Source organism: Leuciscus leuciscus, assembly GCF_965113295.1.
Source record: "Leuciscus leuciscus genome assembly, chromosome: 24".
NCBI lineage: Eukaryota > Metazoa > Chordata > Actinopteri > Cypriniformes > Leuciscidae > Leuciscus > Leuciscus leuciscus.
Genome location: NC_138723.1, coordinates 8,856,460 through 8,877,059, shown reverse-complemented (window position 1 = coordinate 8,877,059; position 20,600 = coordinate 8,856,460). Strand labels below are relative to the sequence as shown.

General features: G+C 35.2%; 1 protein-coding gene across 2 annotated transcripts in view; it reads right to left on the bottom strand.

The window, feature by feature from the left end:
• exd3 (exonuclease 3'-5' domain containing 3) overlaps positions 1–18,889 on the bottom strand; it is a 49,131-nt gene extending 30,242 nt beyond the window's left edge. Inside the window, exons 1-11 of one of the 2 annotated variants that reach the window (XR_014202545.1) lie at positions 18,661–18,889; positions 14,778–14,847; positions 6,099–6,163; positions 4,738–5,085; positions 3,950–4,003; positions 3,733–3,872; positions 2,364–2,470; positions 2,198–2,271; positions 637–675; positions 391–557; positions 40–190 (exon numbers count right to left, since the gene is read on the bottom strand). Coding sequence is in view for 1 of the 2 variants with exons in the window: in XM_082158790.1 (XP_082014916.1) it covers positions 40–190; positions 391–557; positions 637–675; positions 2,198–2,271; positions 2,364–2,470; positions 3,733–3,872; positions 3,950–4,003; positions 4,738–5,085; positions 6,099–6,163; positions 14,778–14,802 (1,170 nt within the window). In the remaining variant the exon portion in view is untranslated. The remainder of the gene's footprint in view (positions 1–39; positions 191–390; positions 558–636; positions 676–2,197; positions 2,272–2,363; positions 2,471–3,732; positions 3,873–3,949; positions 4,004–4,737; positions 5,086–6,098; positions 6,164–14,777; positions 14,848–18,660) is intronic. The other variant, XM_082158790.1, reaches the window with a different exon arrangement.
• Positions 18,890–20,600: the final 1,711 nt, after the last annotated feature.

The following is a 20,600-nucleotide window of genomic DNA, read 5'->3' as shown; positions in this document are numbered from 1 at the left end:
AATCGTAATTTACATGAAAGTACAGTAGCAAAGTGTTACCTTTAAAACAGCTTCTCTGCACTGCTCAACTTTATCTAATGTCTCTACAAAGTGGACGTTTTCTCTGGCTAGAGGCAACTGGTAGTATTTTTTCTGATCAGACTGAAGGGGTGTCCAGGACTCTGGTGGGCCGCTAACAGCACACATCTCTCTGTGACAGGAATATACTTGTGAGGGTGATGGTTGTGTGTGTGTGTAGAAGCCAAAGTATCTTCACAAATAGTGGAACACAGTTTGTGTGAGGGTTACAAAAAATACTATTTTTGTACGAAAATCATTTATGGGAGGTCATCAAGAGTCTGTGTGTGTGTGCCCGTGTGTGCGTGTGTGTGCATTTTATTTAATACTTACAGCTCCTTGGGGGAAAGGCTCTGAATTTTGTCCCAGACTCCTATTGGAAGCCTGTTTCTGGGTACGCTGTAATGTGCAGCCCACTGGGCAGCAGTCTGGAGACTACAGTGTTTAACCAACAGCTGCACCAACTGAACCTGGAGCTCTAGATTACCTTCAATCATGGCCTGAGATCACACACACACTCAATCATTTAAAGCTCAGTTAAAATGTTGAAGTTCTGAATCAAACCAGAATAAGTATTACCTGAACATGGTCTCTCCAGTTCTCTTCAGACATACCTTTCTGTCAAATACAATGAAGCAGACACATCACTGCAATACATCACATACAGTATTTGCAAAACAACATACAGTATTCACATTTAGCCTCTGTCATGTGATGCATTTCTGAGTGCACAAAATATTAAACAGTAAATGAAGGGCGAGACTTCATCTTATTAATCGGGATTTGATTGGTTAGAAAACATTACATTTGATTACGTGACTAATACTAATTTATTGACAAATACATTTAAAAAAATGCAACTCATTACACATAAAATTAAACCTCTTTTAAGATGAGAATAATAAAAATGTCTGTATTAAAATTTATTTTATCAGGAAATTACAACTCGTCCCCTTGGAATTATAAGGTTCTATCTGCGTTCTGAGCAGTTTTGAGATATTGAGCTTTAAAGTTTTTGCATTCCATTCGACTGTGTAGAAAGAACCTTTTTATTTTCTAAATAAAAAGTTCACAACTTAAAAAACAACATCACATAATGTAAAGAAGTGGTCACAGAATAAGAATATGTGAATAACAAAATTTTGACAAAAATGTCAGATAGAACCTTATAATTCCAAGGGGACGAACTGTCATGTCATAATGAAGAAAAATGCCTGGTAAAAATGTTAATTCACAAAAAGAAAACCGTTTAAAAATGTTTGGCTTTTTCATTTATTATTTCTTAGAAAAAAAGGAAACTATATTTTAACAAAACTGCTTTACTAATTATTAATAAATTAATGTAAAATTAATTTTACTTTAATAAAATTAATGTTTTAATATTAAATATTAATAAGTAAAATATGTATTAAATATTAATAAACTTTAAATTTGATATATATATATATATATATATATAAAAATGTAAAGTATATAATAAATTATATAACATATTTATAATAAATATTTTACTTAAATTAATATTAAAATATTATATTGATATTATAATAATACTTTTAAATATTTAATATTAATTTAGGCATTGTAATTAAAGTATATAATTTAATAATATTATTTTTAATATGAAAAACCTAATAAATATCATAGTCAGGTCCTCTAGACCCTCTTGATTGAGTGTCTAAATCAGCAAGCCTCTTAAAATATAATTTGACAAGATAATTTGATTTAAGACCGGGCAAGGTTAGTTCAGGTTGTCATGCTGTGCGACTCAATAAATATCAACAAAAACATAATTATATTTATGAATTAATAATTCCTTACATTTGTAATAACAAATACTGCTTGCCTTAAAATTTATATTAAAAAACACTGATGAAAATAATGATAAAGATGTGTACTTTTATTCAATGTGTTCATTTATCAAAAGTGTAAAATAAATATTTTCTTGATGGTTACACCAAATGACATATTTAGAGTCAATGAACAGAAACTTTTCTTGGAAACGGTTTTTAAAAGCATATAATAAATACAACCATAAATACAAAAAGTAGATTTCTAGGAACTTGATTCTTCACTACCTTATAATGTTTTTGACCAATGTGATGCAAAAAAGGGCTGTGAAAATGGGGAACTTTCTCACCTCGCCAAAGGTTTTGTACATGAGAAACCTCAGTGAGTCCAACTTCCTCTTGTAGACAGAATTAGAGCACAGAACTGTAGAAACCAAACCCAACAGGACGAGTGTAAACATCAAATACACACGCATTCATAGAGATGATGAGAGTGTCAAACAGGCTCACACACACCTGGGTCAATGCAGAACTTCTCCATGAGCCTGAAGACATGTTTACTGAGCAGCTTGGGCTGAATCTGGTCCGTCTGATGTTTGGAGAGAACCAGGTGTGGGTACTGACTGAAACCACACAACACCTCACAATCACTCAGAAAACTCTGCATTACAGCTGCACACAGATATACTTTATCATCATCGCCATTATTATTATTATTATTATTATTATTATTAATTACTTTTTAATTCATTTCCCAGAAGTAAAAATCAGGCATCAAGAGAAGGATGAATGATAAATGATGGATAAATGAGTATTATAATATGACAGAACAAACTAAACTATTATTATTCGTATAATAATAATAGTAATAATGACTAATATATATTAGTAATAAATGTAAAAAAAATCATATTAATATTTATTAATTTTACCATTTTGTAGAAGTGAAATTAGGCATCTAAACATAAAAAGATGGATGAATTAATAGTGATGGATAAATGAGTATTATAAAATGAGAGAAAATATTATTGTTAATATAATAATAATAATAATAATAACAACAATAATAATAATAATAATAATAATGAATAATACATAGTCATAAATTAAAACAATGATATTTATATATTTATTAATTTTACATAATTTTGTACAAGTGAAATAAGGCATCGAAACTTTAAAAGATGAATTAATTGTGGAAAAATTATGGATAAATGAGAATTATAAAAAGAGAGAATAGACGATTATTATAAATATTATAATTATTATCAAACATTATTAATATAAAAAATTATTGTTAATAATAATAGGCATTTTTATTTGTACCAAATTTTGCAGATGTAAAAATCAGGCATCAAAACACTAAAACGTACAGTACGGAACAAATGGATAAACGATAAATGATGGATAAATGAGTATTATAAAATGATAGATTAGACTAATAATAAATAGACTATATTTATTATAAGCAATTAAATATTTATGATTTTTACAATTTTTCACAAGAAAAAACCGGACGTGTAAACAATGTAAAAAAAGATGGATACATTTATTGAATATTATTAAATGAGATAATTGACTAGATTAGATTAATAATAATACTGATAATAATAAAAAAGTCATAAATATTATTATTATAAATGTTTCAGTGTTGATATTCATGAAGAAATGTCCAGGTTATATATGACCCCCAAATATTTTTTTAAGAAAATGAAGCCTAATTAAGGACTTTTTGTTTGTTTTGTGACATTATTTACATGGTAATTAAGCACATTTTCCTCATAAATTCCTAATTCTGTATTGAGACATAATGCACAATAGGGCAGGGACATTTTTCCCCCTTTCACTAATGTTCAGTATGTCGACCCCTGTGCCGAGAGCTCACCTGAGCAGAGTCTGGATGCTGAAGCTGGGGTCACACCAGGAGTCCAGCAGTGCGAGCAGCCGCCGCTGCAGCTCAGGATGATCCCGCACGTACAGCTCCGCCAGAGACAGCTTGTCCAGGAGAATGACCGGCACACACATCTGCCGGCACACACAGCAACAGCGCACATCAGATAGAGGAAACATACAGCTATATTCATCAATGTGATTGAACTGACCTTCTCCATGTCCAGATCTTTCTGGAGCTCCACTTTAACACTGAACACCAACGCCTGTTAGAAAATACAAGATTTCCTGTCATTACAGCAGCTTATGCTGCACAGCATTCTGATCATTATACTGGTATTGACAAATAGAAAACATCTTAGATTATTAGTAATCAAATAGGTTGATTATATATAACATTTATAATGCTTGTATCAAATATATATATAAAGTATTTAAGTTTTCTATTGACATTATCTTTTGGTGCATAATATTTCTTGAGTAAGTTAAAGTCAAAATTGTAGACTTTCTTAAATAATTTTTTTATTGTGTATTTAATTGACACAAAATAAAATGAATATTAAATTACTGTTAAAAAAAAATATATATATATATATATATATATATATATATATATATATATATATATATATAATTTCCTTTTTTTAATCCCCCCTTTTAATGATAGCAAATGAGATAAATTTTAGTTTACACAATAATTTAAAATTCACACGAAAGTATGAAATATAAATATGAATGTGACCTCAGAAGCTCAGATTCTGATCATACAATTCTGATCACTTAAAAATTGAAAAAATTGCGTAAACCATGACATTTTTAAATCATCCAGGCCACATTGCACTCCCAAAATCATAATTATATTTTTATAATATTTTATATTTTGCCCATAATTTAATACACCACAAATCTATTTTTCCCATAACTGGCCTGGGCCGTGTACGTTTCTACATCTAGCAACCCTTTTCTGGTATGCTGATGATGTGAAAGAGCCCCCTCACACCTCTTTGAAGCAGCGGAGGTCCTGCAGGAAGGACACATGAGCCAGCAGCAGTGGTTTCCTCAGTGAGCTCAGCTGATACACCTCCAGCAGGGGGTCCATGTACCCGGGGTGCGAGTCTGTGAGGAGACCCAGCGCTTGCTGCTGGAGACGCACTCTCTCTTCTTCCCTCAGGACATTCAGACTGGCCTGGGGATTACTGGTCCTCCAGCGCATAAACTCGGAGAGAATGAACTGGTTCGGACTGGTGGTCTTGCCCTTTTGGACGGTAACGCAGCCCTCCAGGAGGTCCAGCAGAACAGACAAGGGCTCCTGCATCTGCGAGAAACTGCCCGCCAAAAACCGCCGCAGCTGAAGGAGGAACAGGGGAGCTTTTCAGACAGTTCGGACAAATGGGACGAGATGGAAAAGGAAATAATAATAAAAATTTTTTTTTATCTAAAAAATATTTAATTATAAAATAAAATAAAAATAAAATAAAATGAAATGAAAAAAAAAATCAACAAAAAAATAAATAAAATGAAGATATGGATTAAGTAAATTAATAATCAAGTATGTCAAATTAATTTAAAAACAAAATAAAATAAAATATCAAAATAAAATCAAATAAATATATTAATCATCAACTTAAATTAATTTGTTTCTTAACCAAAATCCAAATCTAAACCTGGTCAATGTTGCACAATGATTTGATTTGTTCCTCGAGTTACAATTGTGTTGTTATTATTATAATATAAAAATATTTAACAGTGAGCCCAAACTAATTGAATTCTGAACCAAATGATATACAGCACTGAGAAAAGCACTGGAAATGCATTACAGTTTCTTATACAAAAAGAGGGAAAGGAAGTAAACAGAATGAATGTGATTATCATGAATTTTGGTGATAAAAATGTGATGATATAATTTTGGTGATAATCTGAATACTACACAAGAAAATGTTCGATACAAGGTAAACATTATCAAAAGCATTTGTGATATAATGTGGATTACCACAGAAAATTACAACTCACTCTCAAAAAAAAAAAAAAATGCTATAAACAAGTTAAAAGAATTTTCTTTTGTAATGGTTATCATACCATAAATGCAAACTAATTAATAACAACTTGTACGACCCAAATCCTCCTTTTAATTCACTGCGGTTACAACTTTGATCGTTTCATTGGAAGTCTAAATTATGCTCATAAGGCAATATCTGTATCACATACTATAGTTATTTTGAAAAGTAATGGAGTATCTCCTAAATACTGTGGGGAGAAATGGAGGAATTTTCCCAGTGGTTCCCTAGGCCCCTCATGCACATGCACTTCAAGTGCTCTTATCGCCAGCATCTCGCCTCGAGTGTAATTACATCTGTGCCTTACCTCCTCCTGCTCTTTCCTGTTCCACAGGGCCCAGAGGTGCTCCTGCAGGGCCACCGGGTCAACACCTGGGCACAAACACACGACAGCCGGGTCACACTCATACGCTCTACACTGCATGCCTGCTTTCACTCCACCTCACAAGCTCTCACGCAATTGCATTGTACTTTGCCACTTTTGTATTAAACCGTTAAAGCAGAGAGTGACAGGAAATGTTGCAGGCTGGACTCGAACATGTTTTTCCCATATTGGCACCACAGCGCCAACGGCCATTGCTCTGATGATTTTACTAAAGTGTTGTCATTCCTTTTCCAACATAAACTGATTTCATTATTCTAAATCATTCATCAAAACATATTTTAATTTATAAATACTAACACTTTGTGAACCAATGGTGCGAGTCGGTCAAACAGGCGGGAAAACCTGTTTGACCGACTAATGGCACACGAGGCAATGTTTGAAAACATTATTTCTGCAAATCTGTTTGTCAAATTAAATGCTTCACTTTAGTTTAAATTCCAAATGATCTGCTTTCATAATTGCAAAATGTCTTTCAGCAAAAGTTCATTTCTAAACATAATTTCTAAACAAAGTAAGACCTGATTGGATCATAAAAGGTGGATTGAAGTAATAACAGGGGAGAGTACTTTTTTTTTTTTATGCTAATAATAAATGCTAATTAATTATATTATATATAAAAATTATTTTATTTTTATTTCCATAGGTAAGTTTTTGTATTTCTGTTACTGTATGTGCTTTTATCATTTTTATTAGTTTCTGTAAAAAATAAAAATAAAAAATTGCTTATTTTTTTATTTCAATTTTAGTTAATGCTAACTTAAAATTCATTGGTTTTGTATAGTTTTTTGTTTTGTTTTTCATCTTACGTTTAGATTTTATTTTATATTATCTAAATTCAAAGATGACTTTTAATAGTTTTATTTTCAGTTAATGATAACCGTGGTTTTAGATTTTGGCTAATTTGAGTATTCACTCAGTATGGGTAACTGATTTTAACTTGGTAATCAAGTTAAAAAATCAGTAAAGTCAGCCATAAAAGAAAGTCATTAGGGCTTGAAGCTTACTTTCCCCCCCAAACATTTAGGAGCGCATAAAGATCTTTACGGGGGCAATACAAACACATCAAATAATTTGCTTTTCTTAATTAAGGAATACAAGCAGATTTTTTTAATACAAAAAAATAGGACTTTTTAAATATTTCGGCTTTAAACTATTTATTTAATAACTATGGAATGAAATAATATTGAATAATCATGTATATTCTAAACATTGATTAAAATCCCAGGTACAGTTTATTTTTTTAACCTAAATACAATTAAGAAGCAGATAAAATTCTACATAATGCTGGACTTTTGATTATAAAGAAGTCCGAAATAAACCGGGGCTCTTATTTTGGAAACTCTTATTTTGAAATGCAAATGCTAGAGAAATCCTCGCAACTGTCGAGCCCCGATGTCGGGCAAACAACGTTGTAACAGGTAATGTAGCAGGCCGGACTCCAACTTGTTGTTACTCTAAAAAAGTCATTAAATACAAGCTACTAATTACTCTAATAACTAAGCGTAATCTTTCAAATAAATAATATAAAATTGCATAAATTATTCTTAAACTGACCAATGTATTCAAAGGAAGAAGGTTACTACATTAAAACATCAATTTTATCGTTAGACATTAAATTTTGATGTAAATATACCCTATAAAGTATTTAAGGCAATTACATCAGAAGTAACTAATTACATTTCAGGAAAATTAATAGGAATCCCTTACTTTACTTTTTCAAAAAAAAATTACAGTTATTAAGTACTTAGTAATGCATTAAACCCAACACTGAGAGCATGTGCACTGCCGTTGGTCGGATGATTTTACAAAAGTAAATACAGTATTTAAATCAAAGTATTTAAATCAAATACAATGGCGTGAGTTTGGGGCGGGAATACCTGTTTGACCGACTAAAGGCAGACGAGGCAATGTTAGAAAACAGACATTTCAGCAAATTTGTTTAGTGCTACAAGCGGCGCAAAATCACTTCACTTGAGCTGCACGAGTCCAAATGAAACCGCATTCATAATCGCAACCCATTTCATTCCTGCAACGTGACAGATTTCAGAATATTCCACAAGTAAAACCTGACTGGATCATGAAAAGTGGTGTCTATATGATAGGGCTGTCAAAATTGCTCAAAAATGACGTTCGAATATTCCCTCTAAAAAACACACGAATATTCGAACTATTCGAACATCTGGTTGCGCATTTTTTCAATGACGCGCATTACGTCAATAACAGGACAAATTAATACAAAGAGACATACATAACTTGTATAGGTAGTTAATTTAAGTTTAAACATATTTGACAATGTATTACCAACACAAAACCAAGTAAATAAACTAATGGCCAAGACCACAGACCTCAGTCTCGCTCACTCGCAGGCACTCTCTCTCTCTCTCGCGCGCGCCCTCGCGCTCACGCTCTCTCTGCTCATAACGGTAAAATGAACAACAATAAGCACATGTTGAGTGCTGATCAAGAGTTTTGTGCAAGCAATTTAAGGTCGCGACTCTTGCCCCAAATATAGCAGGCTTCATTCAGTGATTGAAACAAATGTATTAACATTAATTGAAGTTTTACAGTATAGAACCGACATTGAACAGAATTCTGATTCTGATTCTGAACGCTCCGAGCGAGCTGTGGTAAACATGGAACTTTTCTGTTTAACTTTAAATAAAATGAGGCACACAATTCCGAGAAATGTGACAACAAAGAACTTTTACCCTGAGGTTCATAAAAAATAAAGTGCTATTAAAAAAGAAAAAGGCTACTTACATTATTGGTGCTTGTATTAAAAAAGGAAAAACTGACTGCAATTTATTCCATTGTCTTTTAGTGCACTGTCAACTTTCAGCAGTGACGCTGTGCTAGACAGTGCGACTCGTGTGACCTGTCCCTCAAGTCTTGTTTATACTCGACGCGTCCGCACGAGCGCGAATCGCCCCCTATCGTTTCAAAGAATAGTACAACGGCGAGCGCGTCGAGTATAAACGCCTCGTCCGTTTGGGGGAGGTGCGCGCGCAGTCTGCGGAGACTCGCGCTGCGGATACAGGCGAAAGTATAAACAAGGCTTCAGGCAGCGCGCGCGCCCACTCGCAAAGCAGACAGCCGCGCCTCTGCTTCCGCGGGCGTGTTTTTCCATATTCGAAATTCACATTCGAATATTAATTTTCACGTTCGAATTTCTGTTTTTTAAAACTATTCGAATATATATTCGAATTTAGAATATTCGTTGACAGCCCTACTATATGACAGGTGGTTTGAAGGGAGAGTTCGAAAAAGTCCGCTGAAAACGAAAGAAGAAAAAATGCGAATTTGAATTTTCTTCAAAAAATTATTTTCAGCAATGCATCATTCACAAGACGACCAGGTACGCTTATTAAAGAAAGTAAATAAAGTCAGTTTTGTTTCAATGCACTTTTCCCACCACCGTAAAGACTTTCCTAACTTTTCCCCTTAAATCCAGGATACAGGCTTAACTATTTTACTTCCTTTGTAATGCACTCCTTGACTCCTTTTTCCCAGTCAGCTATTGTTACATGTGGATACTTCACACCGCATTTGAATTGAGCAAAAAAGGGTCAGAAAATTAACATTTAATACGCGTAACAGGGAGAGAAAGGAGGAGTCTATTGTTGTGTGAGAGGTGTTGGGGCTTTGTATTTTGGGGCAGTGATTCCAGGCCACAAAACTGTGAGAAGATGAGCCAGTTTTGAGGAGGAAGGGGGAGCGGGACAGGAGCGGCCGGTGACAATAGGGTAACGGAGGGGAGGTATATGGTCCTTTGAGAAGCCCTGAAAGCAACTGCCTCTCTCATGCTGTGTGGCCAACACCTTTCTTCTCCTCGCCTCTCCTTCTTCCCAGGGCCGGTTTTCCTGTCCCCCCCCCGACCGGCCCCCCTTCTGCGTGTTTGTCTCGGATTTCCCCCGGAAAGGGCAACACGGTGGTCACGGTGTAAAAAACCCAACCTTCCTGACCGACAGCCTGGGAAAGTGGTGCAAAGGGCTTTTCTCCGTCCACTCTTAACACCACTACACACACACACACACACACAGTCCTGCACGGAGATCATCCTATTTGCCCGCAATACTTCATGGGTTGTCTTAAACATTACTAAGGATAGTTTTTTCCCATAAGTTAAGCTTCCGTGATTGGTGTGACGCACGCACGATGACACAAAAACACATGATATCCTCTGGTGTTTGTCTCAACTCCACCCTAACCTCATTCTTTTACAGGCATTAACATACACACACACACACACGCATGGGAGGAAAGTGGGCCGGAAGGACATTAAGGAATGTAGACTATGCAGCTAGTCAATGGGAAGTTTGAAAAGTGAGAATGTTATAGAAGGAGACAGGTATTTACTTACAGAAGTCAATATCATCTCTGACTTCCACTTGTGGAGTGAACTACACTGCAACTCTTTATCGGTTAGATTAGCACTTTTTTTTGGTAGTGCAAAACTCGCCGGCACGATGTTGAAGTTGACCTGACTTTCCCAGTAAAGGCCGGGACACACCAAGCCGACGGTCGGCTGTCGGGACGTTTTTGAGCATCGGTGGGCTTAGCTTTTTTCAGTGTGTCCCGCCGAATCAGCGTGTTGAATCAGCGTGTTGAATCAGCGTGTTGAATCAGCGTGTTGAATCAGCGTGTTGAATCTGCGTTGGGCCGTCGGTGAGAGAGAGAACTCTGATTGGCTGTTCAGTTTAGCAAAGGAGTCAGTGCATGAGAGAAGTCAAGACAGAAGGCTTTTCTATCTTAGCATTCGATTACACAAATATTTTCATTATAACATGAGCCGACTGGAATGAAGAAAGTGATCAGCATGATTAATATTGCATATGGTAAGGAAGCTCTGCTTTATTTACGGTTCGTATATCTGGAGTCCTAGTTTAGGTTTCTCTTAAGGCTACGTTCACACTGCAGGGCTTAATGCTCAATTCCGATTTTTTGAAAAAATTCGATTTTTTTGCAAGGCCGTTCACATTTCCAATTAAATGCGACCTTTTGTGATCTCCTGTGTGAACGTGAAATGACCCAGAAGTGACCCGCATGCGCAGAAGAGTACTCAACGGTCAACGACGTCACTTGTTGTTTGCGGAAGTAGCTAAACTTTAACTGTGATTCTCTCAAGCCCCTTTCACACAGCGCTTTGAACCCGGCACGTAATGCGCAAGTTTATGATCGAATCAGAGAAACAAATGCACAGGCGTGGTTTCTCGAGAGAGAGATCGCAGCTCATAAGCAAACTTAAGACGCTGCTGAGATTACAAGTCACATCGATGTCACGTGTCTTTACGGCATTTTTACGGGTTGTGTGTGAACGCACTCTCTGATTCCGGAAAATCACTGGCAGTGTGAATGAACCAAAATCAAACGAACCCGGGTCAAATCCCGGGTCACTTTATCCGTGTATTTTCCGGAATCTCTGTGTGAAAGGGGCTTCACACACACACACACACACACACGATCGCGCGCAGCGACCGTTACACAAGAGCCAGACAGCAGCCGCTGACCTATCTAATATCAGATTCAGCACAAATAAGTTAACATAACGTATATATAATGGCCGTGGGCTTTTTTTTATTTATTTTTTTTATTAACGGGCTCGTCGAGGTCGACCCGTTCGGCAGATTTACCTCAGCTCGACGAATATGCAGTCCGTTTTCAAAACGACGACTACTTCAACGCAGGATTATGACGTTTTTCGCGTATCAGTGACGTGCGGGTCGGATACATGCGACCTGGCCAGTGTTACCAACTTAGCAATTTTGTTGCTAGATTTAGCAACTTTTCAGACTACCCTAGCAACTTTTTTTTCAAAAAGCACCTAGCAACAAATTTAGCAATTTTTTTTGTTTATTTGGCAACTTTTAGCAACTTTTGGAAAGTGACTCTAATCCAAACAACACTCGCAAGGGCGTGGTGAGCTGGTAAGGGCACCACAACTTCCAATAGGAAATTTGAACTGCAGTAGTCACCGTTCTACCTGAAGAGGTTGAACAGCCTTTTTACAGCATATATTGTAGAATTAAAACACTTTATACCCAAATGTCAAATAAATTACTTGAATAAATGAACAGCATTAATAAAGCCCCAGTCTTACAGATCATTAACTAAAAAAAGTTGTTTTAGGTCTTCTTTTTTTTAAAGGTGGGGTATGTGATTTGCAAAACGGCTGGCAGATTTTGAAAATACACAACTCAAATGGTCCTACCTTCTTTCCTTTGACTCCACCCATTCGAAGAGCATGGACATGGATGGGGGGAGGGGGGTATGGTACGACCGTTTGATTGACGCACTTACTGTCCAATGATTCTAGGTGGTCTTGGAAATGATTGGCTGGAGTTTTTCGAGTCTTGCCCGTTCCACAGATGAGTAAATTGCTTAATTTTCATGTCAGTGCTTCTAACTCAGTGGCTGTAAGTGGGTTAGGGATAGGATTTCAAGTGATTTTGAAAAAATGGCCAAAAAAGAGAATTACATACCCCACCTTTAACTAAAAAAAGTTGGTTTAGGGTTTAGTTACTGGGTAACTAAACCAACTTTTTTTAGTTAAAAAATTTTTTTTATATATATATATATATATATATATATATATATATATAATTTATTTAACAAACAATAATATCTACGTATTACATAATGGCGTAGTTTTGCGTTGCGATTACGTAATGACGTCATAACGCAATGACGTCACAACGTCATTTAGCAACTTTTAGCAACAAATCGATCTGCCTTTAGCAACTTCCCCTGAAAATTAGTTGGCAACACTGGACCTGGCCGTTCAGACTGAAGTCGCATTTGAAAAGATCGGATATGTATCGGATTTGGGACCACATACCCAAGTGGCCTGGGTCGCATTTGAAAAGATCGGATCTGTGTCGTTCAGACTGTCATGAAAAGATCAGATACAGGTCGCATAGGGGCAAAAAAATCGGAATTGGGTCGTTTCAGCCTGCAGTGTGAACGTAGCCTTTCTGAATGACAAACATAAACTACTGCTGATATAGACAGATATTTACTTACACGCAGGCGCAGAACACACAAGCTCGTTGACAGTCGCCTTTAGTCTATATGGTGTTCAAGCACAGCTTTTTGGCCGAGACGCAGCCGACGAGAGGCGACACAGTCAGCATTCAACGCCGCTAGTTCTTCGACGTCGGCTTGGCGTGTCACAGGCTTAAGCCTTTCCTAAGGTCGTTGCTAGGGTATTCAGCATGGTTGCTAGGCAATTGGTAATTGATCGGACTGGATTCGATGAGTGGATGAAAAATACGACGGTTTGATGTCAGGCGAAGAGGAAAGTTGTTTCAGAGATGGAACAAATTATTACATTATAAATGTCTCATTTGAAATGACATGCACCAAATAATTGTTTGCATTAGACAAAGGAACATATATTAAGAAAGCAAAAAGGGTCCATTTAAATTTTGGGGATGCAGAGAAAATATATTTTATAATACTTATATTACCTATATACTTATATAATCGATAATTATGTTCATGTTATGGCATGTTATGACAACTGCTAAATGGCCAATATAAAAATTCTATACTATTTTGTCAAAATTTTATTTATTTTTTTACTAAAAACTAAAATAAATTGTTTTACATACACAAGTCAGCTTAAAGGGAAAATTCTGTCATCATATACTCACCCTCATGTTGTTTCAAACCCGTATGAATTTCTTTCTTCTGCTGAACAGAAAGGAAGATATTTAGAAGAATCAGACAGTTTCTGGTCCCATTGACTTCCATAGTATATTTTTTTCCTACTATGGAAGTCAATGGGACCAGAAACTGTCTGGTTACTGACATTCTTCTAAATATCTTCCTTTCTGTTCAGCAGAAGAAAGAAATTCATACAGGTTTGAAACAACATGAGGGTGAGTATATGATGACAGAATTTTCATTTTAAAGTGGAGTATCCCTTTAAGTATCACAACATTATAATGTACAGTATAATTTCACTACGGTTTAAAAAATATTTGTTGTTTGTTTTTGAAAGAAGTCTCTCTCAAGGCTACATTTATTTAAATGCAGTAAAAACAGTGATATTGTGAAATACCATTACAATTTAAAATAACTTTTCTATTTTCATATATTGTAAAATGTAATGTATTACTCAGATCAATGCTGTATTTTCAGCATCATTACTCCAGTCTTCAGTGTCACATGATCATTCAGAAATCATTCTAATATGCTGAAGAAACATTTATTATTATTATCAATGTTGGAAACAGTTGTGCTGCTTTTCATGATTCTTTGATGAATAAAAAGTTTCATTTATTTGAAATATAATTTTTTAACATTAGAAATCTCTCCACTTTTGATCAATTTATTACATCCTTGCTGAATTGCAGGATTAATATCAAAACAAACAGAATCTTACAGACCCCAAACTTTTGAACGGTAGAGTAAAAAACTCAAGTAACGGCCTCTAAACCAATATACGATACAGATTTATTTTGTATGCCTATTTGTTTTCATATTGACTCAACTACATACAGTGAGAAGTTTGTTCTTATAATTATCCCTAGGAAAGATCAGTAAAATTCATGCTAGCTTTAGCACACAATGCTAATTAAAAGAGTCCACGATGCTCACCTCTTGATTGTCCTCCCATGCTCATTCTCGTACACCAGGTGGCGCTGTCTGAACTCAGCGCTTCCACACCCTGTGAGAAAGAAAAGAGTGATTGTTATGACTGTAAAGTGCATAGAAAAACTGATTCCCAACACAGATCTGGCTAACAGGCTTGAACGTGCTTAGGAGACTCTAACATGTCTAACATTGCATAATTCTTCTGCCTGGTGGACTTCATTAACATTCATCACCGGTTTATAACTGAAAAAGAAAAACATGACTTCGGAAGGCCTAGTTTTGTCTCTCAGTTCTTGCAGGATCTGCTAGATGACCTCAAACAAATGATTTTTCCCCATGTGGCAGTCCCTAAAAATGTGCAGTTTGGCAGCTGGTCTTAATATTGTTCTCACACATTCTCATGCAGTTTCTCTCAAGTCAACAACACACAAAATATGTGTTATACATCACTCCCTCCCTATTGTATTTGCAATGCTTCAGGGGTGAGATTTACCTTCAGATAACAAGGGGAAACGTGCAACAGGGTTTGTTTTTTTCCCCTAGTTTGTTAACATAACAGTTATTGACTCGTGTTGAGCAACACGTGAACAAGTGCCTCAGGTGTCAGTACCCACATGTACACATATGAGTGTCTCGCACACACACACACACACGTTTGCTCTCCCTCCCTGTGGGAACAGCAGCCCTAGAGAAGGCAGTCTGCCAGCTGGCCAGGCGACGTGCTTTACAGGCTGAGGATGTTTGGGTTTTTTGGGTCTGGAGTCTGGACTGTTTCTCTCAGCAGTCTCAGGGGAAGCTCCTGGCACTGAACTCCAAACCTCACGCTCCCGACGCCAACACACACACACCTCCTCTGGTCTTCACTGACATCTAGTGGACACACGTGCCTCACGCCATATCAAATCCTCCTCCGCATTTGCCTGGTTATTTGACTGTTGCAGCAGGGGTTGCTTATATTCTTTGACTAAAGCAGATTTACGAATACTATGGAGGCCACATATAGATGTAATATGAAGCTGTCACTAGAAAGTCACTTTTTCCTCAAGTCTATGTAATTTGGATGGTTAAGAACCAGCTTGACCTTAATTTTGTATCTTTAAAATACATTCTATATGGTTTTATATGCATCTGAATCCAGTGCTGAGTGACTAATTACATGTAATATGGATTACGTAATCAGACTTGTAATTAGATTATATTACCTTTTAAAATACTTGTAATCAGACTAGTTACTTTTTCTATTGATTACATGTAATTCATAAAGTGGCCGTAAATTATTCATAATTCATTGATTCTCCCTGTCTAATACCTTTTTCCTTTCTATAAAAGTCTTCTGCTTATATACGTTCAGAAGCTCTTTAGATGCAATGCAGAGATTCCCCAACTCTTTTTGTCAGCTGAACCTCTTTGTCCTAATATATTTCCTTGAAATCCCCAGAGAGTTAAAGTTAATAAGTTAAGTCAATAATAATAATGAATAAAGTTAATTCACGGTTCTCTGATGTCGTTTAATGGTCACATGACATGCAGGTAAACAAATGTAAAAAAAAAAAAATTGTATTTTGATTGTTTTTATTTTAAAACTATTTATTTTAATTTTACGTTTTTATGATTTAATAACTTAATAGCTTTTCATTAATCTCACAAATCCCAGTCTGGGAAACCCTGATATTTAAAGGGGTGGTTGATTATGATTTCACTTTTCTAACTTTAGTTAGTGTGTAATGTTCCTGTTTGAGCATAAACAACATCTGCAAAGTTACGAAGCTCAAAGTTCAAAGCAAAGGGAGATATTTTCTTTTAAAGAAATTGCTTTTTAAGGATTACAACAAACGGCTGGTAGAGACTATACGACATTCCTCCCGGGTTAGTGACATCACCAACCCTAAGATTTACATAAACCCTGCCCCTGAACACGATTTATAGATTATCAAGACAGAATATGCTAATCAATGATTAGAAGATAAATACACATAAGCTACATAAATTAATTAACTAACCATTCAGAAATGTCCTGTTGCTTCTACATGTTGTCACTTCTTCTTGAGTCTCTCCATCATTGTCTGACTCCGATTTGAACATAAAAGGCTGAAAGTTTTTGAAATGTTCAGTGCATGTGTGTGTGAGATAAAAGGACACAAGCTGTTGAAGCTCCGCCCCCTGTGCCGGGAGCAGCAGCTCATTTGCATTTAAAGGAACAGACACAAAAACTGTGCGTTTTTGCTCGCCCTCAAAAAGTGACAACTTTAACATACTATATAAAAATATCTGTGGGGTATTTTGAGCTAAAACTTCACACTCTGGGGACATCAGATATTTATTTGATATCTTGTGAAAAGGGCATTATACCGAGAATGGAATATATTTTTTTTCTCTTTGTATTTTTATATGAATATGGCACAATATTATTAGTTAGGTCAAAAGTAATCTAAAAGTAATATTTAAAAAAATTGTCTGATTATATGACCTTAAATTTATAATGTAATTAATTATTTTACGAACTAAAATTTTGGCATGTAATTTGAACTCAGTAACCGATTACAATTTGTAAGTAATCGACCCAGCACTGTCTGATGAATATCATAAAAATGTCCAGTTCACACATATTTTTCCAATGTACACTTTTGTAGACTCTCTATAGTAAAAAAATAATAATAATAACAATCATTTTAAATGCAAGTAAAGTAAATGGTATGCACATTTAAATGGTATGCATAAATTTAAATGTAGATAGACAACATTTTATATACCTAGCCTATATAATGTGTGTTTGTGTGTGTCACTTACAGTAATAAAAAATTGTGAAGAATGTGCTTAATTGTAATGAAAATGTCATGCATGCCAACAGTATAACAAATTATATTTTCAAATATAATTTAATAAGTATAAACATATTTTATTAACTTAGTTAATATAATATAAATGCCTGTTTATTCCTTTAAAGACACGTTTACAACTATTATTCACATGCAGGCTGCAGCAGTTCTTTCCAGATGACTTGTTTTTCACATGAAACAGTGACAGAGCGCGTGTCGTGTGGAAGCATTAATCTATATAATAGATCAGTGGTATATGAAGCATAGACATAATGTCTGTGGTGTGAAGTCTCTATGGGGACGCGTCATATGATTGGCGTTATGGGAGTTTGCTGTTATTGTTCAAATAGACGCGTGAGTGACGCGAACAATAGAGGCACGCGACCAGCCGCATCAGGACGCGCTCAACCACACTGATCAAACCGCCGTGATTTCACGCTCCACAGCGGGCATTATTGCTCATTCTCGGACAATCACCTCTCTTTACATAAAGATGCTTTTTTCACCAGATGTGTTGTAGTTTTTACAACTTGCATGGCATTATTGTGCCATATTGCGATGTGTTTGATTCTTTAAATCAACTGAATTGAGTAGAATTATTACAAACGCCTTCATCCATATCACTTCCATTAAACAGGACAGCGTCAGCACACATTTTCGATAAATGTGTTGTATGATGTTTTACGCCAGTTATATATCTAAAATATAAGGGGCAAAGACCAGACCAGACAAAAACAATTCTTTTTTTTAACTTGAAAAGAATTGAATATGAAGCCTCTTTCACAGAAACTTTAAAAAAGTGTCCCAACATGTATTAGCAGCTAATGTATATATTTTGAGGCGAGAACAGTCAGTAGACTCAAAAAGACATTTGTTGACGTTGTAACTCAGCAGCATCACAAAATATGAATTTCAGAACTGAAGTGGCTAATGTCAACGTGCTAGCATGAAAACATAAATGTACTTTTCCACGAGGCATAAACAACTTGACAACTGCTGGCGTTAAAAACGAGAAGAATATATCTACGTGTTTTGACTGAGTCAGTGTTAATTGTGAATATTCAACTTACTTAAATAATATTGATGTCACCCACAGAGGAAACTGTATGTTGGATCAATCTTTCCATATATCCGTGCGGAACCATTAAATGCGGGGAAGGTTTATTATCGACATTTGATGATGTGACACGTGAATAGTCTCGCGAGTTTGCTGGAAATACTTGGTGCAAAACAAGTGTCAGAGTGCCAGCATTATGCGACCTAAAATAATATCTGCGACAGTAATAGTTGTTTTGAAGGACAAATAAAGGCTGCGTTTCACTCCAAATCTGTGTGCCCTTCAAACTTCCCTCCGTTTTGTGCACTCGGATGTGCGTCATTGCCCACGTTGCACGAGTGCCCACTACTGGCGGAAATGGAACGCACTAGCCCTTGGAATGCACCATGGAGCTGATTTATTATTTAATAATTAATTACTTATTACCCTTTTTTACTTATGAATTTGTTTCTATACGCATATAAGTTGTTGGAGAAAATATATAAAATCCTATAAGTAGACAAATAAAATTACACAAACGAAAAAAAAAAATATATAAATAGTATAAACTTTGACTAGCTAGTATTATGCAATTAAATCTCAACATAATTAATATATTATCCACCATTATGCGATTCATTCTCAAAATAATACAGTTGAGCGCCATCTGCTGTGACGTCACAATCTAGTTGAGTTGAGCTGCTTGAAAGAATAGATGGATTAAGCATTTCTTTCAATACAAAAATAAAATTTGGTATTTAATTCCTAATCTAATTTTTGAGATGGGTCTAAGATGGGTGGGGTTGCTTTTCTGTTGCAATGCAACTTTGAAATCAGTAAGATTCCAGTTAGATTAAGTAATTTTCACAGGCGGGTGCTACTCTGGATGCTTATCTATAAACATAATTTTTCTCCAAACAAATGTATAATTTGGAATAACAGGTATAATGTTTAAACATAAAACTTTGGTTTTTTCTTCAAAAATGGGTTGATAATGGCATTATGTTTGTTAAACAGTTAATTAATAAAAACGGGTATACCTAGAATTTCTCCAAATGTATATTCCAATCTCTAAAGAATATATAGTGTTATACCATCCGGTTTAAAATGTCTGTTTAAAGGAAATGTGAATAAGGAGACTCTGAGTTGCACAGATGTTGCAATTAAAGGATTACTGATTACTGAAATTACTATTACTGATAGAAGATGGAATAATTACTTTATTATGAAGTTACTAAGAGAATATAGCCCAATATCTTCTAAAACATACTGGCATTCTACACTTGAGTGCATTGACTGGAAATATGCACAAAAAAAATATTGCATAACAAATAAGGTGAGAGAAGTATACATTTAAAAAAAGACTTCATGTGGTGTACCCTGTTAAAACTCTTTTTCTTTGGTTTCGTACTGATGTAGATGTTAAATGTGATTTCTGTGGGGCTGAGAAAGAAAATGTTGTCCACTTATTTTTTTAATTGCATTTATAGCTAAATGTTTTGGGTATATTTGGAATGTTTTCTTTGTAAATGCAGGGATGAAAGTTTACTTTTCTGAAAAAGTATTTTGTTATTTTAATAGACAAAGATTACCACGAAATGTGGCCTTTATTGGGAAAATACCATATAGGCCTTGGGCTAAAGGAAAACCCAACTTTTTGTTATTTCAGATAGATATGAAAAACTATATTGAGTTACTTGGGTTGAAAAATAGTAAAGCAAAACGCACTAGGTCTCTGTGTGAAGCTTTTATGCTATGATGATCTCATACCTGTTCTTTTTTCATTTTATATTAATTTCTTTCTTTCTTTTCTTTCTTTTTATTGTATTTTTATTGTATAAATTACACTGTATATTTTATTTTCCTATTTGTTGTAGTCTATATTTGTTTAATATGTTTACACTATATGTTGGATTTTTGTCATGTTTATTATTTGACTGGCATTCAATAAAAAATAAAAATAGAGCTGCTTGA